At 41.4% G+C, this 27008-nt stretch overlaps 1 protein-coding gene across 4 annotated transcripts in view; it reads right to left on the bottom strand.

Moving 5' to 3' along the window:
• Positions 1-1179: 1179 nt before the first annotated feature.
• Positions 1180-27008, bottom strand: part of LOC140665390 (homeobox protein prospero) — a 53282-nt gene continuing 27453 nt past the window's right edge. For all 4 annotated transcript variants that reach the window (XM_072891474.1, XM_072891476.1, XM_072891475.1 and 1 more), the window contains exon 5: positions 1180-26665. In XM_072891474.1, the coding sequence (XP_072747575.1) occupies positions 26486-26665 (180 nt within the window). In that variant the 3' untranslated portion in view covers positions 1180-26485. The remainder of the gene's footprint in view (positions 26666-27008) is intronic.

The following is a 27008-nucleotide window of genomic DNA, read 5'->3' as shown; positions in this document are numbered from 1 at the left end:
TTTGTGGAACAATCCGAGAGACACTATGTGAGTGTGCCGCGCCATCATCTATGGAGTCGTATATATATAATATTGCGTGTCTTTGTGTCTCATATATGTCGCGTGTATGTATCTGTATGTATTTCCGTGTGTTTGCGCTGTGTACATGTGTGTGTCTCCGTGTACTACGATACTCTTGTGTCTTCTCTCTTGTTTTCTCACTCTCGTTCTCTCACTCGCATTCTTTCGCTCATTCCTTTCTCGCACCCTATCACTCCCGCCCTTTTGCGTTCCTTTCGCGCCCTGTCACATATATACCCGCGCACACGTTCTTTCCGCCCGCCGTTCTCTTCTTCCCTGTCTTATTTTCTAACATTCCGCGTGCGCTCTCCTCTCTTCGATATTCTCGATTCGCGTATTTCTGCGGGATTGAACTTGACTTCGAGGAGGGAAATTGCGCGAAATCGAATGGGACACGTAATCAATTTCTCGTTCGATCTCGCGTCTTGAGTTGACAGTCGATAACTTCCACCCTCCCTTTGCGTCCCCTCGCGCGCGTGTCTATTGCCGTTCTATTCTCTTGTCTCTTTTACTGATTCTTTTCTTTCAATCTATCTTTCCCTCTCATTCTCTCATCGATATGCATTCTCTCTTTTTGTCTGTCTCTCTCTCTCTCTCTCTCTCTCTCTCTCTCTCTCTGTTTTTATTTGTGATGAATCGTCTCCGAAATTACTTTATAGTGTCGTGATGAGAAATAAAAAATTATAACGTTATATAACAGGCCAGAGAAGAAATATTGCTCTCGTTGAGAAATGAATAAAAACAAGACGTTTTCGTATCGGTCGCGAGGGGTGCAAACTTAAATCGAGATTCCAAACGAAAGAAATTCGCACGAGGCGCCCTCCGCGTTTCATCCAGCCGCGCGCGGAATTTCGCACGATTTCCGTTCTGCCATTTTTGGTGCCTCTATCTATCTATCTATCTATATATAATATAATATATTTATATTTATATATATTATTTTGTTTCATTTTTTTGCTTCAAAAAGCGGCAGTGCATCGTCGTCGAATTCACTCTCGGGCTTTGAGAAGGGAGGGCGATCGTTCTTTCTCTCTCTCTCTTTCTCTTTCTCTCTCTTTCTCTCTCTTTCTTTCTCATATTCTCTCTCTCTCTCTCTCTCTCTCTCTCTCTCTCTCTCTCTCTCTGTCTTTCTCTCTCTCTCTTTCTTGCACTCCTTCTTTCTCTCTTTCTCTCTATCACTCTTTTTCTCTATTTAATATTCTTCTAGGTTCGATTCGCAACGAAATAGTCTTGAACCACTCTTCATCTTATGGCCGCGAGATATATATCTAGGAACGTCCGGGGTTCGACCGATGGCCTTTCGCAGCGACGAGATATAAATTTTGACTCCCGTGCCGAAAGAGGTGTCTTTTACGTATTTCCCCCTTTATTTAGCCAAAGATATATAAGAAAAACTAGCCGCGCAGCGCGAGCCAGCGATGCAACCCACCGCGCCTCCTCTTGCAATAATTTATGTACAATTTTACAACCTACGACGCCGCCGACGATATAATTTTATTCTCCTTATAGTTCACCTTTAAGTACACGAATAGGACCTAGACATCGTTAATTTTTTCATCTTTACACTATACTAACGAAATCTAAACGTTCAATTTTCATTTTCACCACACTAGGAATAATAAATTTTGTGCCGTATCGTTAGTATACCTTTATAGAAATATGCTTACAAAAATAGAATTTCGTGAGGCGCGGGAAGCGCGTCGCTGCCGGATGCGGGCGAGTTTATAGGAATTTTTCTTCATCTTTACTTTGATACGGAAGACAGCCTCGTGCTATCTTTCCTTTAGCCCTAACTTTCATCTTTATCGGCGACCGAAATACCGCGAGTGTGTGATTTTCCCTTTTGTGCACGCTTCGGTATGTGTCTCTCCCGCACGCCACGCAGACCATCGGACGTTTAGCCCCACGTGAATAATTTTAGCGTGTGAATTTTCTCCCTCGCTAATTTTCGTCGCTCACGCTCGCATTCTCTTCGATCGCTCACTTTTCTGCCCCCCTCTCTCTCTCTCTCTCTCTCTCTCTCTCCGTCTCTCTCTCCCTCTCTCTCTCTTTTTCTCTCTCTTTCTCTCTCTCTCTCTCTCATTCTCTCACTATAATCTTACACGCAATCACACATCGCCACTTTTCTCTTTTCACATCGTAACATTTTCTTTCCTTTCGCACCTCATTCTCTCTCTCTCTTTCTCTCTCTTTCTTTGCATCACTTTCTTGCGACAACTCTCATTCTCTCGCTTACGTGCGCAATCTCACTCTCTTACATCAGTCGGTCTTAATATCTTTTCACTTTATGCGCTCGAGTCGATCTCTTCGTTTTTTTGTATAGTTTGCCAAGAACGTATATGTGTCTCGAAATTGTGAACAACTTATATATCATTTCGCTGTCACGCATCATGTACATACAATAATACAATAAAACGTCGTAATAATGATAACGGTGACAATTATAATCGTGATAGGGTAGTAATATAACATAATGTATACAGAATATGGGAGAGGGGAATGGATTAAACCGTTAACGAACAATATCAGTAATAAATAGTAGGTGGCAGGTGACTGACAATAGTTAATCGCAATAATAATATTAATGATACTGATAATTGTTATAAAGGTGTAATTTGTCTTTTTTTTGTTTTCGTATGCACAATAACCTCTTTTGTCCTCTCTTTTTTTCATTCACGTGCACTCTCACGCGCTCTCCTAAACTTCAAGGTAACATCATCATTTAGACTCGTCATTACAATATTACATTATTAGATTACATTATATCATAATACGCTAGCGTTTATTCAATAAATTTTACATACTTTGATACGCAGTATGATGGTTTCAAAAACGGTCATCGGCCAACCAAATTTTGTTCACACATCAATACACCTACGCTCAGTAGTCGAAGTAATTTGTACTTGTAGCCATATATTATAAATATTTTTAGTAGTTCGGCCTCTCTCTTTCTCTCCTTCGCTATCGTTTAGCATCTTTTCGTATCTTTCTTGTTCCGTACGGTCGCCAGTAGTTCGAGGCCCTACACATTTTTTTCTTTTGATACGAATATTTAAATATTATTTTTATACCACCGTTTTCCTGTCCCGTTCTCTCCCCCTCTTTCTTTCGCACTCTCATGTTCTTTCTCACACATACGCTCTTTCTCTACTTCGTTCTCTCTTTCTCTTTCGCTCTTTTCCTACCACCCTATCTTTCGCCACCGTAAACTTCCGATCTGACGAAATTTTTACAAATTACGGAAGTGATACGCTTTCGAGCCTATCGATCTCTTATCAGTTTCGTTTACGTCATTCATTATCTCTTTTTTTCATGACGCTTAAATGTTATCGACGTATCTTTGCCAAAAATATATAAAAGAGACATAATCGCCGTTTTTTTTTTTTTTTTTTTTTTTATCGAAATCGAAACAAGCGTATTGCGGCTCGAATGAACGAGAGCACTGCAGACAGAGGGACCGTACGTCTTTCGTTTTTCTACACGTATTTAACGTTCACGAGTTTGTCCCTTTAATTCTCCTCTTTCCTGAGAAATCTCGTAAACGTCACACGCGATTTGTGGACCGCGATGAGGAAATTTAGATCTGTCTTTCCGAATGCCATCGCGAGGAGAGACATTTACAATCGTGGCCTCTTGGCTGATAATCGAGTAAAAATTCTCATATTCGATCATCAATGTTTCCCCTCGCGTGTCATTCTTCGTCGCTCCCGAAATTTCGAGCCCGCATCGAGATCGAGGCACGGTCACCGGACGACCGAAACATTCCCGAAAATGTACAATAAAATTTCTCTCAGTTACGTCACTTCTCTCGCACACAGTCTACTCGTTCCTCCAAGGTACACACTTCCGCAAGAAACACTCGTATTCTTAATGCGCACTCTCGTTTAGTCTCTCTACCCCTTCCCTCTATAATAGATCATTCGTCTTCTCTCTTTTTTTTTTTTACAATAACTTTTTTTAGAACATCCTAAAAACCACGAGAGGATAGATAAAGTCTCGATATCTTTTAATTCTTTTTTTTATACACCTAAACGTTACTTGCATCCATTACGGACGGGACCGCCGGTGACCGAACCGTCAATCGCGATAGTAGGATTCAACCTCTGTTGACATTTCGTCATTTCCTCCCTTCATCTCACTTCGCTCATATGTGCTATCGCGCTCACACTATCGCATTCTCGCTGTCACGCGTTTTCATATTCTCTCACTCTCGACATCGCTTTCTCTCTCGCATTCTCGCTGTCACGTTCTCACGGTCATGTATTATCTTTCGCTCGTTTCTTTCCCTTTCTCTCGCGTTTTCTTTTTTTTTTTTCAAATTAATATTATTATCATGATTCCTTGCTACGAATATGTCGCCCCTTTATTTTTGTCTGCCGCATCTAACGTATTTCTTTTTTTTTTTTTTTTATCTTTCGAAATGCAACCGCGACCTTTATAAAAATGTACACTTACTACGTTTAATTGTCATCATTTTCATCATTTAAGATACAACAACATACTATACGTATATGGCTCTACAGATGTTCGCTTGCACTGCAACTCAAACGTGTGTCGTGAATATCTCCCAGCCCATCGGTCATCGACGCGAGAATCGGCCGATCGGCGACGAGAGCGTTCTTGAAGTGGATCGATTGCGCGCTGAATCGCGGGAGTACCGTACACTCTCGTCGTTTAGGCCCGTACTTTTGCTCTTTTTTTATTTATCTCGTCGATGGAGAGGCATCGATCGCGTCGTCGTCGTCGTAGTCGTGTGTCGAAGCCGGTCTCGTCGACTCGATCGATCGATCGATCGCGCAGATTGACCGACGAGCCTCAGGAGTATGGATTTAGTGTTCGTTATTCTTAAATTTGTTTTTTTTTTGTTTTTGGAAAATTAGGACCTTCCCGCGAGCCGAGTCGCAGGGCAACTCGGACACGCTGAGAATTTTTGTTTAGAAACTCCTACCCGCGTTATGCTTCTGTCGGGGTACCCGCAAGCAACACTTCCCGGGCTGTGTGATCGTCTTACATCCCTTCGCAACCGTCCTGGCAAGATAGCCGACGACACGGTTTACGCTACCGCTTGCTCATTTTCTTTTTTTTCGATTTTTCGATACGAGTTAATACAGCTCGATGGGCATAACGGCCTAATGAGAAAATCAGGATGTTAATTTACACGGTGTGTAAAATGCACGGGTTATCGCGAATTCGTGGGCCTAATTCTGTGTCTCTCCCATTTTTTGTTCTCTCCACTTTCGCCCTTGTATTTACGCACGGCTTTACGATCTTGTAATCATCACGCCGTGTCGATTCGAGAGGTTGCTCGACCCGCGCATCGGGAGGACACGCATCGATCGTACGATCGTTTTGATTTTCCACAGGACGGAAAGGAATATCCCGTCCGACTCTCCGATCCCGTTCCGCGGGTCGATCTCTCGAATCCGTAGTCTCATCCGATTTTCACTGTGTTGCGAGCGGGCGGGCCCCAGTCTCGTTGACCATGGCGTGTGTGTTAAACTGGTCGCCGTGTGTGTCGCGGCGGCACCAGGCGGTATACTGTATACAAATATCATTAAGTTTTATCATTACAATATAGGGTCTTTTTTTTCTTGTTAAGTTTATGTGGCATGTATATACGCATTGTTATGGGAAATGAGAACCAGTCTTATGGCGCCTGTCTGTTAAGAGCTCAGGCATATTCTGTAACGTAAAAATATATACATCATCTGTGTGGTATGTATAGTGCTGCTCTGTAACTCAAGATTTTACATCCAGTTAATTGCATCTCGTTTAAATCCTGTACAAAAATGTTCAGCTACGCTTTGAGGCAGATTCAGCCCCGGTCGGCAAGCCCGAGCCGCGCGCGTCTCCCCGTAACGGTCGTCGTTGATTCTCCGATTTGTTCTCGGGGGGCGAGACGATTATACGAGTTATACGCGGATCGCGTCTCTTCTGGGAGAGCGCGATCCTGTCCTTTCACTTCGCGCGGAGAACGCGCGACCCAGTCTCACGGGGCAAGAACGAAGCGGACCCGCGGGTAGGTCGGTGGTTACCATTATTATTATTATTTTTTTTTTTTGTTGACAAACTGCACGGCAACTAGTGTTCTGTTTATCAATTTTTATTTCTGCTGTTACGTCTGTTCTATTACTGCTGGTACCTGTACTGTGTATACGTATGCGTGTGCCGGTGTATAATACGTGTCCCCGTGTGAAATGTCTCTGTCCCGTGTCGATCGAATGGTCGTGTGAGGATGGCGTAGTAATCCGTGTGGTGTCCTATTAGTGTGTGACCAAACGTCTCCCATACCTTATCATCGTCGTATTATCATTAAATATCATTAGTATACTATATATAATATTATATCGAAAATAACGGATAATACAACACGTAGGGAATCGAGGGGTTGCGATTGGATAACGGATAGGGGCGCGGGGGCGGGGGTGGGGGCGGGGGGCGGGGGCGGAAAGGGAAAGTCAGCGGGATAGTTGGTGTTTCCGGTAAGGTGGAGAGGACTTCGAGGGACATCGGTTATTCGGGGTTGACAGGGGGAAAGAGGGGAATTGAAAGGGGCGCTAGCTGCTAACACCAGCTGGTGGTTGTTATTTCGGGGCGTTGGCGCATCCGCGCTCGCGATCGGTGCTCGAGAACGTGGTCGTGTCGCGGGAGACGCGCCGATCGACGCTCGACGGTCACGGTCCCGGTCGCGGTGAACAGGACGGGAGGCGGAGGATTCTCATCGTTTCCGACGATGCGATATCCTCCCCCCGTTGCCGATCGTCGTGCGGAGGTCGAGCTAAACTCGTCCGGCGCGACTCGCCGATCGCGAGCGCTCGGACGGCATTAATGAGCGGCGGAGCTAAAGTTACATGGTCTCCCCACACGTGTGCGTACAATCGTAAACGAAGTCTTTTTCATTATAAGTCTGTCTACTAAAAACACTAATGATAAATACGTTATCCGGCGCGGGTTCTTTATACTGATTGGATTATATTCCGGTGGATTAATTGAACGGGAATACGGCAGGCGGGGGTGGAAAATGGCGGTAACGGTTCGCGATTAGATTCATGGATTAGTTATTAGATTCGGGTCGAGGGGAGGCAGGAAGGATATTATTGGGATAATCGGTAATCGAGCTTGGACAATTATCGGCGGATAAACGTGGGTAATCGAATGATCCACTGAAGAGGAGTCAAGGAGAAGACGGGATAGAGGGAGAGGGGGAGGGAGAGGGGGAGGGGGAGGAAGAGGGGGAGGGAACGGGGGGGAGAGAGGGCGATGAGCGGGACTTAAAACCGGATATCGGGATACTTTTAATCGCTTGCTTATTAGAACTGGACTGGCTGATACAACTGGTAGAATACAAGTTTTTTTCTTTCCTTTTACATACGGCTATTACTTCGATATACGGTAGGTAGTTAGTTATGTAGTTGTCGACACACAATTCAATGATTACTGGGCGTTTACTGTTTATACTGCTTTACTGTTTGTTTAATTGTTAATAATTAAGTAAGTTTAATTGTAGTTAGTTAGTTAGCTCTTACGTAGCTTTCGTCATTCATAGTTAATGCGGTTAAATTCTACGCTTGTATTTGGGAAATCTTAAGGGGATCTTTTTGGGGATCGGTGAGTGTGGGCAGCGTCGAGTGTCGATCCTGACGATACGGACGTTCGCGAGGTTATGACGCAACGCGTCGCTCGATCCCGAGCGATGCGACTCGCATCCGGTTTCGGATCGGAAGCGTCGCAGCGCGCGCTCTCGGCGATCGCCGATCGTCGCAAAATCGATGCCCGACTCACGGATTAGTTTGATGGGGAGTGGGAGAGACCATAGTACACATATATATTATGTAATTATACTTATCGCATAGTAATTGCATTTAATCAATATACGTGTGTATTATCGGTGCATAGCAGCGTTCCGAACTCCTTGCACGAACCAAAAACATTTTTTGGTAGGGCGTGGATAGATGGTGTGTGCATGCGTGTGTGTGTGTGTGTATATATATATATATATATATATATATATATATATATATATATATGTGTGCGCGTGTGCGTGTGTGTGTGTGTGTGTGTTTGTGTGTATGTGCTGTTTACGAACAGTTTCGTCATGTGGACGCGCGAGTGCTCTTCTTTTTTCTCGCAGAATAAGATTTCGAACGAACGATTCTATCGAGAGGATCGGACACTTTCGAGGATGCGTTTCGAGAGCGCGTTTCCGGGCGAACTATACATTGCGTTACTACAATCTGCGGCAGAATTCGTGCCCCTATGATCTCGGAGGTATCTTCTTATTAAACGTACGCGTGTCACGCGAGGACGATAATGCCCATGGGATAGCCGTTGGCCTCGCGTTCAGCGCGCGCCCAAACGCGTACCAAGGCGAGATCGAGGAGGCGTCGTGATATCGTGCCCGGATTCATCCGGAAACGCGCGACGTTGACTACTCCGGGTATGTTTGTGCAGTCAGATTAAAGACAGAATACGTCACACTACGATTCGATATATTTTATTACGCATGGTCCCGATACGAGTTTACGGTAATCGGCGAACACTTGCCGTTCGCGCGTCGGTGTACCGATGATAGAATATTAGGAGAGCGCCCCCTCCTCACCTTTCCTTTTTTTTTTCTTTCTTTTTAGGCGCTGATTGTGACAGTGACAGATCCTCTCGACGACGATCGTGTGCACGCGAATCTGTTTCTGTCCTGTACTTGATGTATGTATAACCGGCTTAAGGATTAAAATTAACGGGCAGCGGGCGAGCACCAGTCAGGCTTTGGGTGGGCGTTCGGTCTATGTCGGGCCCCTTTGTATAATTTTAGTATTTTTTTCGTATAAAATCAACACTGAAGGCACATTCTATCGGACGAGTCGGCCCAGTGTGTGCTGTGAGTGAGAGTGGGCGCGGGACCCGAATCCACGTCATTCACGTGGCCGCGGCATGCCTGGCGTACTTTTGCTGCGGGCTCACGGGGGCCTTATGCACCCCCGGTGCTAGCACGGGGCAATTTACGGATAGGGCGGGAGGGGGACAGGCTAGGAGAGAACGGGATAATCTTAAGCGGGAGATATCTTGGTGGCGGCCGCGGCCGGGCCCCGCGCGAGAAACTGTTGTTTCATGTGACAGTTATTTTGATCCGGTTGCCTTCGTCTATTGCGTCGGGTTTTGGGGGTCTGTTCATTTTTTTCGCTTAAGTCGAAATGGCTATTTCAAAATTGAGAGCCGGCCCGACGCTCGCCTGACTTTGCCCAGGCCAAACACAATTGTCTTCGGGGTATTTTGTGCCCGAAGTTACGCGCATTCTCGCAGCGACTCGCAATTCCGCCAAAGATCACTTTGGCTGAAATTTCGAAAATCAAAACCGGTAGTTTTGCCGAAAAGGTCAAAAAACAAAGCGTAGTGGCATTCATCTGTTGCTCGCAAGGATCAGCGTGGAAATAATTAAGAAATGCATATGTGCGCTTATGGTATCTGTAACTAAGGCATTTCGTCTAGTGAAGAAGGTTGAAAATATTTCCCTGAGTATATGTGTAGAATATATACTTGCGAAATCCTTTCGATCTGTAGTCTTTTTGCAATCATCGGAGTATCAACGACGATTGCATCGGTATATACATATTTTTGCTGTATCCTTGCGAGAAAGGAGATAAACTTAAAACAGGTTAAACGATCGCGTAATCCTGAGAGTGGATTGGTCTCGATCGCGTGGTCTGTCACGTGCTGTCAACTTGACAGCTTTAATTATCGTATTCCAATGTGATCTTTGACAGATATTTAAAATCGTGCCGGCCACGCGTAAACTTCGAGCACTGGGATTATAAACGTGAAGAGCCTGCGTGTATTGTGATGCGTATATGTGTGTGTGTGTATGTGTGTGTGTGTGTGTGTGTGTACGTGTATGTGTGTACACGTAAAAATGTATCACTCTTTTATTCTCTGCACTTTTAAGAATTTTGTCGGAGAGGGAAACATTGCTCACTGGCGTGGAAGAGCGTAGAACCGGAAGTCGTCGCTTCGATCGATCTCGAATGACTAAGATTGAAAGCATCTCTCATTTAAATAATATACCTAAGGTATATAATTCAAATATTGGATTTATATCCCTCGACGAGACGTAGCGCCGATAGAAATGACACTAAGATTTTCGTCGAAAGAAACGTCGATCATTCTCGGTCGATCGATGCGTTCGTGTTACAGTTCCGCGATTTATGCGTGGCTCCTGGAGATCGTTTCTAAATTGATAATACTGCTTTTCCCCTACTTGTCCGTGACACCCTCTGATAACGGCGTAATCTACACAACAGTTGGGTGGATTTCTCCAAACAGTGATGAGTGCCGTACAAGCGCGATTCCTCCCGAACGCGAGCTATACTATAGTTTTAAGAAACAGAACGGACTATCGATTAATTTCTCCGTCACGGTAGTTTGGCCTCGCGGTGTTCAACGTAATGTCAACAACTTAACCCCGAGCGAGAGAAACAACAGAACGCATTTAACTACCTTATTGTTTGTACAACGGAGGCGTCAGAGACGAAGAGATCTGAAATCTTTTTGTTCGGAGGAAACGCGCGTCGCCTAGCACTCAACGTGTTCAAAAAGACTTAGCAATAAAACATCGTTAATACGAAAAAACACATTCTAGATCGATAAAATCGAAGCGGCACTTAAGCTACTGGCGGAATGTACAAAAAATCTCGGCGACTGGAGAGATCGGCGAGAGAGCGGCTTTGTGGATTTTTCGAGGCAACGATTTAAGGGAAACAAATCGTTTGCCGGCTCCACGCGAACCAAACTCCCAATCGCCCTGCGTCTATCTCTCATACTCACTATAAAACTTAAACTCAACAATCAGGCGAACCTATGATTGGAGACGTCGATCGAGAAGAATGATTTTTCGCGTCTGTCTCGAGTGGACGCGCTTATTTTTTTCCCCCTTTTTTTTTTTCTTTTGGCTTCCTCCTTTATTGCAACAACAGTAATTCTATTCCTTTACGTAATATTCTGATGCGCGTGTGCTAACGCGTGGTTCTCGTCGATGGACGTCACATGGGTACGCGTGCTTAAAAACAGAGGCAGAGGGCTCGGTAGTGTTTCTCATAAAATTGTTTCTCTCTCTCTTTTAAGCCTTTGCTTTCTTCTGCATCTCGGGCCTTCGCTTTCTTCCAAACGATACTTTGCGCGCGGAGGGCTTTCGTCTTTGGTATTCTATTGAGAAGATTCATTACAAAGATTTTCTCATATTTTTTCCGCTTTATATTTACGTGATTATCATATGCTATTGCGATAGATGCGAAGAATATTTCTCATTGTGATTATGTCGTAGATATGTAGTATATTAATTCGGTAAATTAGTCGCAGTATTTTTTATCGTGTTACTGAAAATTTTTCGTTGTCAGTCAGCATATGTACATCACGTGTAAATTTCGAATTATCTTTCTCTTTTATGTCGAAGCGTTATTTCCTTTGCGATCTCAGCAAGAGACGGAGGAAAGAAGCTGTGAGTAGTCTTCCTTCTCACTGTCGTATTGCTTTTGCGTGGATTTATTGAATTTGGAACATAAAACCAGTATAGAACTTGGCAATACTCTGTCTATTGCGGTATGTGTTGCTGGCTCGGAGAACATGGTAAAACTGAAAACTTGTTTTAACGATATCATGTCTCTTACATCCTCCATAGAAAAATGACGCTTCGTGATTTATAAAAATGCGGATTATACAATACGTATATCTTGCAGTAGTTTAATTGTTTTCTTTCATTTGCGAGGATCAAATCTAAATGCACCTCCGCGCGAAATCCAGTTCTCTCGTTTTAAACGGGAGGGTTATTAGCCACTCTAAACATTTTTTTCTTTTACATTTTTGATCAATATTTAACTTTATCGAATTTAACGGTTCAATATGATTTTTTGTTTAGCATTTAATCTTATGTTGACTCTAAACGGAGTAATATTTTCGGTCCACTTATGTTAAGAGTTTCGTGATGTCTTGGGGGGGGGGGAAGAGGGGGTGGATTGTGAGTTAGAGATTAGTAAGAGAAGGGAAAGGGAGTGAGGAGAAAGGGAGTTTATGAAGGAACATGGTGGACTTGTATAGGACTCTCGATGGATAGCATAGAGTTCCAAACGCTCCGTGATCTACAGACATTCAATATTAAACAGATCAATCAACTATGTCGTCGTATAATACCACTAGGATACTTCATAATCGTAAGTTATATCAATAATATAATCATATCATTAGGTATCATTAATGCTGTGTGTATGTGTGTGTCTTTCTTCCTCGTGTGTGTCTCATTATACTTAAGTCTCAAGTTACAAGCTAGCGCGTATAAATGATGGGTAAGAAACGACCACGCGAGACGAGTGGGTGGATTTTGCCAGTCCGACTTGACGAAGTGTGCCGATCGGCTCCTGCTGCGAATCCGCACGTTCGGACAAGAGCCAAGGTATAGCATTGGATAACAGCCGCCGTAAAAGCGTCCTACGCACGGTCGATACACCCCTTACGCTCGATGAGGCAGAATCGTCCCGTCTCGGTGGATGGTTTTTTAGCCACCATGTGTACCGGGTTGCCTCTCGTACCGTTTATACTATATATCATTAATCGTATTATCGTTATGTATCATTACTCATTAATTATTTAATTAATCGTTAGGTATAATTCAATTAATCGATACTCTTAACCCCTTTATCGTTTAATTATTATTGTTAGGTAGTTTATAGTTTATTAGGTTTTTTTTTTTCGATAACGCGTACGGATTGGAAGCAAACCTTGTTCACGTGGGGAAGGATCACGGGAGGGGCGTTGGGAGGATGAGCTGGCTCCTGCGGGTTGTCACGGGGGGCAGGTTGATGTCTCGGAAGGGACGCACCTGTTGTCCCGCGCGAAAATCTGCGAAAAATCAGAAAGTCGAATAGCGGATCTCCAGTGATTCCTTTTCCTTTTTTATTGTGTGTCACTCATACTCTCTCTTTCCCTTTTACACTCCTCTTTCGCTCCCGTCCTTTCTCTCCTTCTCTTACGTATCCGCTCTCTTTTTCACTTTCTTTACGTTATGCGAATTGCTTAGAAACGCGTCACGTCTTTAACGAATTGGCAAGTGGCAAGGTCTGATTCGTTTCGCAAGTCAATGTCTTGGGCGTTTTACTTTGCCTGCGTCGGTTCACACGTTGTGGTCCGTGTGGAATTTTTTTATACTCTCTATTTCGTATTATTATTATTTTTTTTTTTTTACTTTTTACCTTTCTCTCTCTCTCTCTCTCTCTCTCTCTCTCTCTCTCTCTCTTTCTTTTCCTTTTCTTCCTACGCGTTTAGTCGCGTTTAGTCGTGTACGCTCTGCTCATCTGACGGGACCAGCGACCATTTTTTCTCGTCCCGGCGCGTGGCACTTTATCTCGTTCTTCGTGGCTTGTGTGCGATCTCGTCCCGTCTGCTCTTTCTCTTCCCAGTATCTATCCTCGGAAGTACGATGCGCGTCACTTCGAATCGTAATGCCGCCACTATTAAATCACCGTCCATCGGTAGGATATGTACTGCGTGTACAGCGTGTATTTGACGTGGAAACTTAAGTCGTTACTATGGTATCATTATCTGTTGCTATTTTGCAATCGACATACTATATGGCACATTGCAACGAGAAATCGATTCGCTGTATCGTTGAAAGAAGGTGTGTGCGCACACCGCAAAAAAGAGCAGCTTTTCTCCTTCGTCGACGCATCACGTAATTGCTGCGTTAATTCTGTATTATATCGTCTGTAACTTCTTGTTAGGGCAAAAACCGAATGATTTAACGAAGAAATCGATACATGGATAACAGAAAACCGGTGTCGATCGGTTCGACTTGTCGATCTATCTTGTGGAGTATTGTGGTGAAATCTGAAATTAGGGCATAAAAGTAGAATCTCTGATTGCTGAGGTATCGATAATGTAATAAATCATGTCCATTGATCAAGTGATGCGCAGCACTTGCATCCGATGTCGTCATTAACGAAACGCCATTATTATTGCACTCTTTAGAATAATATTAATGTTGATGATATATCTACGATTGGCCGAATGAGCGGTTAATGATTCCCGTAATTATCCCGTAATTACAAAACTGTAAATATATTTGCGAGGCATTACGGGTGGATCGAGGCACATCATATTTTCCGAGAGCGCCTTCCGACGTATTCGTTGCGATGCTGTATGCGTGTTCTAATTGGGATTCACTATTATCTCGCGTGCCCAATGCTTTGATTTGTCGATTACTCGATAATATTTCGAATTTCTGTGATTCAGTGCTGTGTTTACTCGGATCGTCTTGCGTTTCTCAGTGCTGGAAAAAATCGGTATTTATATTGCGTCGTCTTGTTTATATCGCGATTGGAATTAGATAATTCTTGGTAAAAACAGTCATCTACAAACGGTGCGACTGCCATGAATCTCACAACATTAGTCATATTATTAACGTCATCGTTTAGTTTGTTGAACTCTAATAGCAATACGCGGTGGCTTTGGCTGGATAATCAAAGTGATCGCGTGGAGAGTAAAATACAAACACGAATAACGCGACTGTCGTTTTCGTGAAAACGTTAAAAATGATTATCAATTTGAAATATTGCGCCTCACTTTCTTTATTCATTTGTTACGCGATATATAAATATCGCTTTTATTTATATATATATTTTTTTTAATACAGTTTCCATCTGTTCACGCAGAATATTTTAAAGCAGTGATGTTTCTCTCGTGTGAAATATTATGCATAACATTGTAATACTATTTATTTGGGTGCTTTATATGTGCATAGCCTCGTCGAATGCGTCGTTGCGCTAGACCTTTTCTGGTACAGCGTACAATGTAATATGATCAATTATATTATGATTCCGTTTCTTCTTAGCTCTGTCCCTCAATCGTCACAGTCGAGTCTCACGAAGATACGCTCGTGAAAAGAGATATGGATGGCAAGGAATACCGCGGATCTACGCGACGAGATAATGATACGCGACCGATCTTCCTCCTCAGCGCGTATGCGTTGCATCTTTCGTGCATCGCTCTTCGAGTCTCTCGGATTTTCAGCGAATTTTCTGCCATCGGCCCCGGTCGCGGGGAACGGCGAGTCGACACAATCGTCCATCTTCCGCATCAAAAAGTTGTCTCTCCGCTTCTTCCTCTCTTCCATTCCACGTCATCGTCTTTGCTTTACTTTATAGCAACGAGCGTCCTTACACTAATCCCGGGTGACCCGTCCACTCGCGTCGTCGCTTTTGTTACATGCAGGAAGTGTTTTTCTTCTATGCGCGAGAAAGGCTCGCCTTCTCGCCGGATAGGTGTGTCTTTTTGCTTCGTTTTAGCTTTTACTTTTCTCTCTTTTTTTTTTTTTTTTTTTTTGGAGGGGAACACCTTGCGGGGAGCGTGGGGTACATCGGGACGTGCAAATGAGAACGAGCGACTCTCCGGGCTTGGGAGGTAGGGGCTTGAAGGACGGGTTGCGCGTCCACGACGCGCGCTCTTCTTCGTTCGACGATCGTGGACACGAACCGCGAAAATTTCGAGTCCGACCTGACGCGGCGGGAACAGAGAGATCTATTAAATTTTTTTTTTTTTCGATGGTTCGGTGGTTTGCTGAGTTAGCTGCGAGGTTTCGAAACTTCCCACCGCCGGCGGAATATAATATATTGTATATATATATTATATATATTATATAATATTTATATCATTTTTTTTTTATATAATCTAAAGAGTGAGGATTGTGTGGAAGTAGGTCGTAAGGGGAAAGTCGCCCGTCCTGTGCTTTCCACGTACCCTGGAAAAGTATATACTAAGGCCGATTTTGGTTAAGAATACGCTTCACTTTTTTCATCTCTTTTGATCAACTTTTAATTTTAACGTTAAGGCGCAACGTGATAAACTTGTACTTTTTTCCTTGATGTGTCTTTTAGATTCTGGCCGAAACTGCATGTATTTGTGTGCATGTTTCGTGTGTCCCTTGTGTATCGCGTGTGTAGGTGTACTTGTGCATATGCGTGTGTGTGTGTGTGTGTGTGCGTGTGCGTGTGTGTGTAAATGTACGCGTGTGTGTGGGTGTGCTGCATCGCGATCGATGTTCATCGCCTCGCTGAGCACTATCTGTTGTGTGAGTTCGAGCACGCGGGAGAAGACGCGCGTAACTTGCCACGCGTCTTCTCGCGCGCCGCTCGCATTTTAGGAGCTGCTTTTTTGGTGTCTGCCAAAAAACGGAATTTTTTCACTCTTCGCCGCAATGCAGGCGCAGATGCACGTCGTGCGTATACCCCTGGCTTTCGAAAACTTGGCATTCGAAACAGGCGATATATATATATATATATATATATATATATATATATATATATATATATATATATCGCAACGATAGATATCCGCGCGCGCGCATATACGCCCTTCTTGCTCTACTCTCTGTGTGTCGTCTTGTGCGCAACCAAAGTTTAGCAATCAACCAACAAAATTGTTCCTCGTGCCAAAAATGAACCCAGAAAAACGCCGGTAAAAGGTACGAAAGGAATTCTCGCGTCGAAAGTGGTATAGTCATCAAACATCGTAATGCATGTATGAAAGTAGTCAGGTTTCTCTTCGCCCGAAGCTCTGTCTCTCCTGAGTTAATCCAGGTACAATGATGCGCAATTGTATCGCCAGTGAAAACCTAGCGATCGCAATACAGCTGTGTATGGCTATTGCAACTAAACCCGGTTTTAAGAGTCACGTGAAGGAAGTGTAGTCGGTGCAAAATTTGTCGAGACAAAAATATGATTGCCCTCTGCAATAATTTGTGCGTTCAACAGTCTGCTCGTACAATACTTTTCTTTTCTTTCAAAAATGCCTTTTTTTTCAATACTTGTTTAATATATCTTGGTATATTCATAATTTCCCAAGAGAAATTTTATTATCTAGACAGTACTAACAATAAGCAGCAACGTAAGCCTCTTCTATCACGTGACTTTTGCATAAACAAACGGTGTTCAAAAAAATTGTCGATAGATATCGGCTGATGAGCCTTCCTGTATGGACTGTGTGTGAAATGAAGATTCAAAATTACAATATATATAGTGCATTCGGAACATGCACTCTCTCGGTGCGAGAACGTCAACGGGTAAAGACAGAACTTCCGGCCTAAAATGTACTGGCTTGTGTGAATGGTGCCCCGTCTTGGACCGAAAACGGACTCTCGCGGGGCGCAGAAAAACAATTCCCACAATATCTTACAAGACGTTCCGGCCGACCGAGCAAGTCGCCAACTTCGTCATTCATTCCGCTTTGTGCCCCGTTACGTCGGCTAAGTCGCTCGTAGGAGACATTAATTATCGTCCTTCGAACCTCTTTTCGCCCGTGCTACTTTAATGTAGAGGAAGAGTTTTTTTTTTTTTTTTTTTCGTTGCTGCTATCTACAGAATTAATTGACGCGAACGTTCGACGTTTGATCGTCTCGATTTAGACGAAGTGACGAAGATGGCCGACAAGGCTGACAGTCGTGCGCCTTTTCACCTCATTCTGGAGAGTCTGCGTTTTACATCTCCGAGGAGTTCATTAGACTCAACGCGGCGATCTAGCTCACATCCTCACACATCAACGTAGGTTTACTGTTGTTTGTTGCTTGCTGCTAGTCCTCGTCTTTGCTCTTCTTCGTTACTAAATAAGATATTCTTTTTTTTTTTTTTGTCTTAATACACCTACGAGATTTCCTACACGATAATACGTATAATCTAACACGACTGTTGGTTGAGACGTATGCGCAAGTAATATATTCCAGGAATACAGGCATTACATGTTCTCATTCTTATTTCGTGTGTGCTTCTCTCTGGTACACGCGTGCATACAATTCACACTTTCTTTCTGTTTGCCACTCTCTCACTGTCTCTCATTCTCTTGATTCACGCGCGACGCAGGGTCGCAATAAGAATTGCAGACGGTAAGAATAAATATTTTCGTTAAATGCGAAACATTGATGTCCATTATTCAAGAGAGTTTAACATATTAGTTTAGCGGAAAACCCGTTAGATGATAGATACGAATTGAGCGCGGGGATAACTGCGAGCATGTGTTACGAGCGTTTGGATAATATATCAATATACGGAGCTTTATCTGTGTATGAAATTAAACACATATAGCGTGGAAGCGAGGGCAAGATCAAAATAATCCAATTTTCTGTCAAGCAGGATTGGCCAAGATTCACTGTTCTACACTCATTGTTTCTCATACTCTCGGTGGCTGAAGGGTTGGATGGATAATGACATTTGTGATATCTGCCATTCTCGATGGTTGTGCGCGTTGCCTGCCTCTCGATTCTTTTTCTCTCTCTCTTTCTCTCTTTCTTTCTCTCTCTTTCTTTCTCTTATATCTTTTCTATTGAGTCAAACGTCGGACCGTGCTGGACCATTGCGTGTCCGATTGCTCTTTTTTTTTCTCTTTCTTTCTCTCTCTCTCTCTTTCTCTCTCTCTCTCTCTCTCTCTCTCTCTGTCCTCTCTTCATACGAATCATACAGAATTTCAGATATTCTCACGCTCATGTATAAATATTTTTCTATTTCCCGTCTTCTCTCACATTCGCGCTTACCTCTCCGCATTCACACTCGCGAAAGATTTGCCAAAAGTATCGTGCACGAAAGGGTGGGGAGGGGAGAAAATTCCGTAATAACTTACATTTACAAACTGGCCTAATAATTTCTCCTCTTAAAACTTCGCTTTTTCCTAATTTTATCATTTACTAGTCTTGACTTTACAATACATATATGCGGACCTCCCGGTAGGCAAGGAGGTCGGCTCTCTCTGTATAATTTCTTCACCTTTTTTTAGCAATTTTTTTTACACATTCACTCCTCCTCTCTCGACTCGTTTCATTCCGTCCCTTTCGCTCGTTGTCGTCTATCGCTCCGTCTCGCATTCACTCACTCTCGCATACCCTTTCGCTCGTCATCTCTTTCTCTCAGCTAGGATCGGTTTGCGCCGAACGTCTTTTGCCCGTGGCTCCGAACTCAGTCCGAAATCGCAATTCGCATAGATTTCTTCTCAGTCGTGACTTTTTTTCCTCGTGCATGTTATTCGTTTGCGTCTCTCATTATCTTCGATCCGCTTTTATCCCCCTGCATGGTTCAACTCGTCCGAACAAAAAAGATCACCTGTTGAGATCGCGAGATTTCGTGGCTTCAACGACGGTCGCATCAAGGACACTTGGCTCCCTACACGCTTCTACACCATTCACAATTTCGTCGGTTTCCATCCCTCTTTCTCCCATGAACCGCCATCCCTTCCATCCCTCGTCGCCCACCCACCCCCATACGTCCGACTGCTACGGATTTTCCGAGAGGTGCTCTCTTTAACGCTCTTGAATCTTGAGCGAGATTATGCGACTTAAATTTTCGACGATCGACGCTCACGATTCAAGACGAGAAACGTGTATGTTTGTTGCGTTGCATAAAATATTGCCAAGTCAGGAGCTGGAGTATGCACAGCCTCCCGACGTCTGCTTTATAAATTAAAACTCGTTTGAATGTTATTAAAGTGTTCACTTTTCACAGTCTATGAATTTATTAATCGATAAAATTAACACGTGTGATGTTTAAGCCTAATATTTAGGTTATAGAAAGATTGAACAAAAATTTTATTAACAATGTAAAAATTTACATTATGTAATAACTATATTTAAAATTAGTATTAATTATTTAAAATATTTCACATAACGAATTCTCGATAAAGTAATGATCATTGTTAATTTTAACAATTTATTTAACAAATCTGATTTATAACACAAGGATTTTATTGACCTTTTCAAAATAATGTCATCTCGTATAGACTGTTAAAAGTTAAAGACATTTGCGAGACAGGAGTAATCGACTGTCTTCGCTATTTGTTCTGTAAATAAAATATGGTGGTTTTTCACGATTTCTCGTTCTGAATCGTAAAGTCGAGGGCACGAAATTATCGATTATGTAAAGTCAACGTAAAGTTTTCACAGCTTGTCGAGGGAACTTAATGTTATAATCTACGTTAAATCGAGACGCCGGAGTAGTCGACGGCGTGACTCGAGCACCCTGTAACTTAGAATTACGAATTAACTATCCCATATATACGCGGTGATATGTCGATAGCCGAGGGCTGGCAACGCCCGATCGATTTTTTTTTTTGTTTGTTTATAAACATTATTGGGAGGTAGACTCGGAAGACCTCTCGGATTCCTCGGTCGGATTTACTCCCCCGTTCTCCTGCCCGACTTTTCGAAAGTCGCTCTCACCTTAATCCCCTACCAAACGTATTGTAGACTTAACATGCTACGTGTACTACGAGATTATCACACAAAGTTTGCTCACTCGGTGTCAACAATCAGTTTCTTTTTTTTTTTTCCTCTTCTTTTGGCTTACGCACGCGATCTCACATAGAAACATAGTTTACGCTCTATTTCACGCTCTCCTTCTTTCTCCCATCGTGTACATATTTCATTCTCTCTCTCTCTTTCTCTCTGTCATTCGCACATTCGGTCGTTCTCCCGGGTTCGCTCCTCCACTTCGTTCCTATCGCGCGCGCGAAAATTCGAAAGACGCGATTTCCGCCTCGCTGAAACGTCACGGGGGAGATAACGTATTTCCTGTCCCCCCTATTTATCTTCCCCCTTTTGTATACTACCGCGCCGCTATCGTAATCGCGCATTCGCCATAATAAATATACCCTAATTATGCTTCTAATAGTTTGAGGAATTATTATTCTCAATGAGTTCACTTTGAATTCCCACTTTGCCTCCTTCGCTTTCTCTCCGGTATCTCTTTCACTCTCTCCCATTCTCACTGATTTCTCTTGTTATCACGGCTTAATCTCAAACTCGATAGTAATGATCGTAATAATAATAATATAATCATATAATAATAATTAGTTTATTAGTGTGTGTTTTTTTTTTAAAGTAGGTATCCTCTTCCGCTGCAGCGTGATACGACCTTTTCCGCTCGTTTTTATCTTTAGTTAATCGTTTATATAATAATTAATAGCTTGCAAGTGTTAACGTTAAATACTATTACTTACTTCTGCTTACGTGTCCTTAAAATTTACGCGTTTAGGTATGTACGTATGCTTATTATTTCTTCCATTCTCTCTCGTATTCGTTCTCGTTTAATTTCGTTCCGTCCCGTGTACTCATTTCTCCGTGGGTCGGCCCCGCTGCATAAACGTAATGAACGGCGAGTCTCGATCGACTTCCTATATTTTTATGTAACTTCATTTAGTAGGTGAACGCGGTCGACGACTCTAATTTTTCGTTATCATCCCTCGGGAGAGAATATGCGTGTGTCACTTCGCCGCTACATCCTTCGCATACATCTCGTCGATCTCGCCGTCTGCCTTTCTTACGTTCGTTTCATTCTCATTGTACGCGCATCCGTAAAATCGTTGAGAATTCGCCCCTTTTTCTACGCTCGTGCTGTTCATCGCCAGTTTTTGTTCTACGATCCACGTCACGTCGGACGTGATAGATCGGGATCGGTAGCATCGATCGGGAGGTAAAAGAGCCGCGGCTGGTTCTCCCATCGAGGAGAGAATCTCCCGATGAGAACCACCGATCGCTAATTGTTAGCCTTGCTCAGACACTTTCCTCCTGAGCCTCTTTACGGCTCGAGTAACGCGTCTGCCGTATAAGATTTATATTACGGTCTGTCCTTCGTGCTAGGAGCTTCGATTCTCGGTCGACGGAGAAATATAAAAACGGACTTGTACTTACTCTTCCATTTTTTTTTACATTTTTTTTTAGATTAGATGGCCTCGAAGGATCACGCGAGAATTATTTATGTGTCGTAACGGTTTCTCATTCTCAGATCTTTACGAATAAGCATAACAACATACGAGATTCCTCTGATATTTCAGCTTATCCGCTATTAAAGGCGACTGGGGATTTAAAATCGGCTTGATCTTGAAGCCTTTGTTCAATTTTCCGTTTATCATTTTTCAAAGTTTGTGATCATATTCCGAAAAACGTGGAAGCGAGTCAGATAATTGGCTTAATCGGTGTAATATGTAATTTTAGTTGTGTGATTTATGTTATGATTTCTTGATAATAATTGTCGAAAGCAAAAATTAAATTTTGTGGCATTAATTTTGCGATATTTAGAATATTAATTTAATATTATAGCGTATCTAATGGTTCCTTTTTCCGTCGAATGTTAAATTAGATTATGTTTAAAAGAGCGGATTGATTATTTTTTATATGGCAGAATAATTTTAGACTTGTTTTTTTTTTTTTTTTAGATGAATGTCATTACTGCTGAAATTATTTTGTTTGCCATAACTCTAATATATAAAAGAAAAAAAAATATAGGAAATAATTATTAATATATATTAAATTAAATTTTATATATCGATGACGTAATATTAAAGCAGCGAATTATATATATCCTATATAGAGACATTATATTTCATGTTGAGATTTGAAAAGTTATATGGTATCCTGTATCCCTATAAATGATGGTAACTGAGATATTGACGCGTATCGACGTGAAAGCGCAAAGCTTTTAGAATCGTAGTAAATAATAATGCGAGGGGTACATTAAAAATTTGTTAAATACAGACTCTATTAAGTCACATTTATATTTTAAGTATTGTCTTCGATTAATACCTGATTAATATGTAGTAGACTATTATATCTTTGTTTTATATTTTCTTTTGCAAATTGATGAAAAATAAATAATCAATGATATATTTCATAAAGTGTTAACATAATTAAATTTAAAAAATTATTTTTTTTTTAGTTTTTTTGCGTATTATCAAAACTTCTTAATGCTTTCTTAAATAATACATTATAATTATGTACAGGATATATTCAAACAGGATAGGACGTAATTTATTAAAATAATGGAATTAAAATTATTAGAATAATGAGTAAAGAACGTAAAGAAAAGATTTATCAATAATTTCTCGATAAATTATAGGTTTAATCTTTCGGAAAAAAAGCAAGAGTTTAAAAATACAAATGAATACATAGAAATTTAAAACAAACGATAATGTAAATGTCCGAAAACTATTTTTCTACCAGTGCCTACTTCCTTGACGCGAATGCCCTCAAGCCATCCAAAGACAAAAAAAAAAAAGAAAACAAATTTAGATAACGCGTATCTTTTATCGCGTATAATTCTCTTATTCTTTTATTTTAAAATATTTAGATTTTCTACATTGCTTCTTCTCTTCTTGTCTCGCTATATATGTTTAGACCAAAATCTTAGGCCAGCGCCGAGGGAGTTTCTTCTAGTTTTAGGCCAAAGTTTAATATATATTATATTATAATAAAAATTGAAAATTTCAAAATTTCGTTCTAACTTCCTCAATTTAACAACGCACGTTCTAGCTCGAATGAAAAAAAGCTACTCGCTTCTATTCTCATTAAATTCGAAAACTGATTGCGATTTTAAGAATGATGCATTACAGCTTTTTACATAAAAAATTATAGACCTGGTAGAATGTCAAAAATATTCTAAATATAATGTCAAATTCAAATTATTTTTTCTTCTTTTTTCAATAAGCGGATGTGACGATTTTCAAATTTTCTTTAGGGAAGGGTGGCGTAGATCAGTCAAATAAAAATAAAAGTGAAACGACGTTCACGCAAATTAAACGCAAATAAAAATCCATTTTCTCATTTTATTGTCGTAATTAATAAATAAAATAATAATCAATAAATCGACCATTACTCAATTAAAAAATAGTGACTCGTGACTAGGTTAAGACTCACCGCTTGCAAAAAGATTTCCGTGTGGTAGTGTGTACGGCCTGGTATAAACTACTGATATAATTTTAGTAATTATTATTATAATAACTAAATATACATAATAACTAAAGATAGAGCGCATAATTCCAGGCTTGGGATAGGGTAAGTTTGATAAAGTTGGAAATGGCAAAGAAAGAGCTGAAAGAGTTGACCTTGTGAAAAAGGTAAGGATGAAAATTGATAGAGCATCGTGGAAATTACATAAGGAGAAAAATATAAGGTTAATTTTAAATTAACTAAATTCTCCGCAAATGACAATTCCAACGATGACAATAATAATATTAATAATTATAATCATTTCATACTAAAATTGTCATATTGAGAGGTAATAGTGAGTCTAATAATAATGTAATAATATATTAATAATAATATAATAATAATAATATAATAATAATAGCAATATAATAATAATAGTAATAATAATAATAATGATAGTGCACGTAGTAGCGAGAATGATAGTGAAAAAAATAAAAATTAAAATATGTGCACTTTTGCGCTACCACTCAAATTATTTTCTAATATTTATACCGTTTCGTAATATATATCTACAGAAATTTTTAGCGAGAAAGAGTCACAGTAAGAGTATAAAGGCGCCGTCTCTCTGATTTCTCGCACGTTCGCGCGCGTGCGTACGCGTGGTGCAAATTCATGTATATAATATGTAAGTGGCCGCTACATGCGCGTTGCGTATCCGTGTTCGTAAGTCTGTACGTGGGTGAGTCGGGGTAATAATATAGCGGAGAAAAGAGGAAAGGAAGAGGACACTGTTGAGCTGTTGTTGCAACTCTATGACACGCGTCCTCTTTACGCTACTTTAATCACACGCCAAGACATCCCGTCTCTTATTTATTTTTTTTTTTCGCTTTAAAAGTCTAATATTTATTTATAATTACACACTGCGGCACGCGCGGTTATATAGCGTTTTAATCTCTTTCTATTCGTCACAGTTGGAATACTGCCGGCGCACAATCCTCGTGTAGCAAAGAGTCTACTACATCCGGTCTATGCATCTTTGTCGCCCGTATTACTCCTACTCTCGTCTCACTGCGATTAAGCCTAATCTCTCGTTTATACAATCAACCATTAATAAAAACAGCTATGTAATTATTGATCCGTGCACTGTTTCTCTCAATGCAACGTGTATTCTCTACGATTCTTTCCGTATTCGGCCCGATAAATGGTAGTACTCAGCGAGCGAAAAAATAAAAATACTTGGGAACGAAAAGGACGGAGGAATCTTTTCCTCGGCAGATAGGAACAGGTTCTTCGTGCGGAAATTGCCATAAACGGATCGCTTTGATCATTTATGCGATCGATGTTTCGCATTTGGTTCTCATGATAGTCGATAATTTTCTTTGGTATCGATATAAGCACGTACGATTGTTTCTTCGCGCCGTTTTTTTTATCCGATTCAAATTACACGCATTGTAATTTAATAGCCAAGCATTTTCACGTCGATTTCGAATCTTGTCGATCGATTATACGCGATAAAATAAAATTACGTACAATGTACATATAATAAAAATTGATTGATTTCTTTCAAGTTAAAAAGCATCGAGGCGAACCTCATATTTTTAACTAACGTATTTATAACGAGGACTAAACTTCTTTTGAAAAAAAAGAAGCATGCTACACAGATTGCAGTAAAAGTGTCTTCTTATCGAAGTATGAACTGCTATTATTTATTCATTCATCGATAGGAAGTTTTTTTCCAGAGTTTTATCAGAGAGCATCGATCTTTGCAAAACCGAAGCCACTTGCAGAGCTCAAGGTAGAATTATCCGGAATAGTTTTAGTGCAAAGTTTTCTGTTCATTTCTAAACGTTTTTTATAGAACGGTACAGGACGAGAAGCACTGCTGCCGGTCCTGCATCGTTCTTTATCGACGAAGGTTCCGCTTCCGGTTCTCGTTTGAATCAGAAGAAGAACCGCCGTGCGATTCTCAATTTGACTTAGTTAATTTTTGGATATGCTCGCAAACGTTCCAAACGTCTTTGTCTCTCTCTCTCTCTCTCTCTTTTTCTCTCTCTCTCTTTCTCTGTAAGTGCAACCCCAGCAGTGTCAATTGTCCTTAAGTCCCTATCCTTATCGTGTGATGTAAATTATTAGGCGGTAACAAAACAATTACTCTATATACGTTACAAACAGATCAACGGACAAAATCGACGCTAAAAGCTATCTATCCTCGCCGTTCGTTGACCACGCATTCGTCGATGTTTCTTCGTCTCGTCCCAGGATCACCTTCTTATGCTCGTTCGGTTGAAACAAGAGGAACGTCGATGAGCGTTCGACATTTTTACGGCTTTCGAATTTCGTCGGCCGTAGATTCGTCATAGGTATAGGTTTTCTGTGTATGTATGTGTGTATATGTGTGTGTCTCTTCCATTTCTCCCGTTTGATTCAGTCACAGCCTGATCCTTCGTTGGCATCTTGACGTCACCCGTGGACGTCGACGGTGCCTCCGTTTCTTGGCTTTGTCCGTATCTTCTTTTTCCCTTCCTAGCCTTTGTTCTCTCTCACGTTCGTTTCTGCGATATGTTATTTAAGGATACCTGAACACGCACTACGCGAAGGACATGTACCTCCTGGCGGATGCGATACTTCCTCGTTGGTCGTTCCTGATTATCGGGAGCCGACGAGCGCAGGCGAGCCCGCGCACCACGAAGAGCAAGAGCCACGCGACCTCCTGATTCATTCGAGTTGCTCCAGGAAGTTCGGACTCTTGAAGTACTCCGGCACCGGATCGTCCAACCTCGAGATCACTTTATAGATGGACTTCTTCCAGCTTTGCTCGGAGTCCTTGCCGCCCTGAATCGCTTTGAAGAACTCTTTCAGCGTTTGTTCCACAACGTACCTAAAGTTGCTGGGTACCTGAAAGTTTCGCATTACTGTTAGCAATTGCAGATTGCGCGATGATAAAATCACGGATATCGGCTTTCAACGTTTTTTGCGATAAGAAATGCCGCAACATGCGATATTTTCGAATGATAAAAAAATGTTATAAAAAACATAATTTTTGAAAGTTTTCTAGAGCTACTACTTATATGTTTAATTCCATTAATTATTCATCTTTATATTGTATAAATAGTACAAAGGTAATATTAAATTGTCAATTTTTATTATATTAATTATTAATTGAGGGATTCAATGCAAAAGTTTGGTATGTACAACTTATTTTAAGTACTCGAAGAATTCAATATATAAATTATAAATT

Source organism: Anoplolepis gracilipes, chromosome 4 (genome assembly GCF_047496725.1).
Source record: "Anoplolepis gracilipes chromosome 4, ASM4749672v1, whole genome shotgun sequence".
NCBI lineage: Eukaryota > Metazoa > Arthropoda > Insecta > Hymenoptera > Formicidae > Anoplolepis > Anoplolepis gracilipes.
Note: the sequence above shows the minus strand (reverse complement) of the source record. Positions and strands in the feature narration are given on the sequence as shown.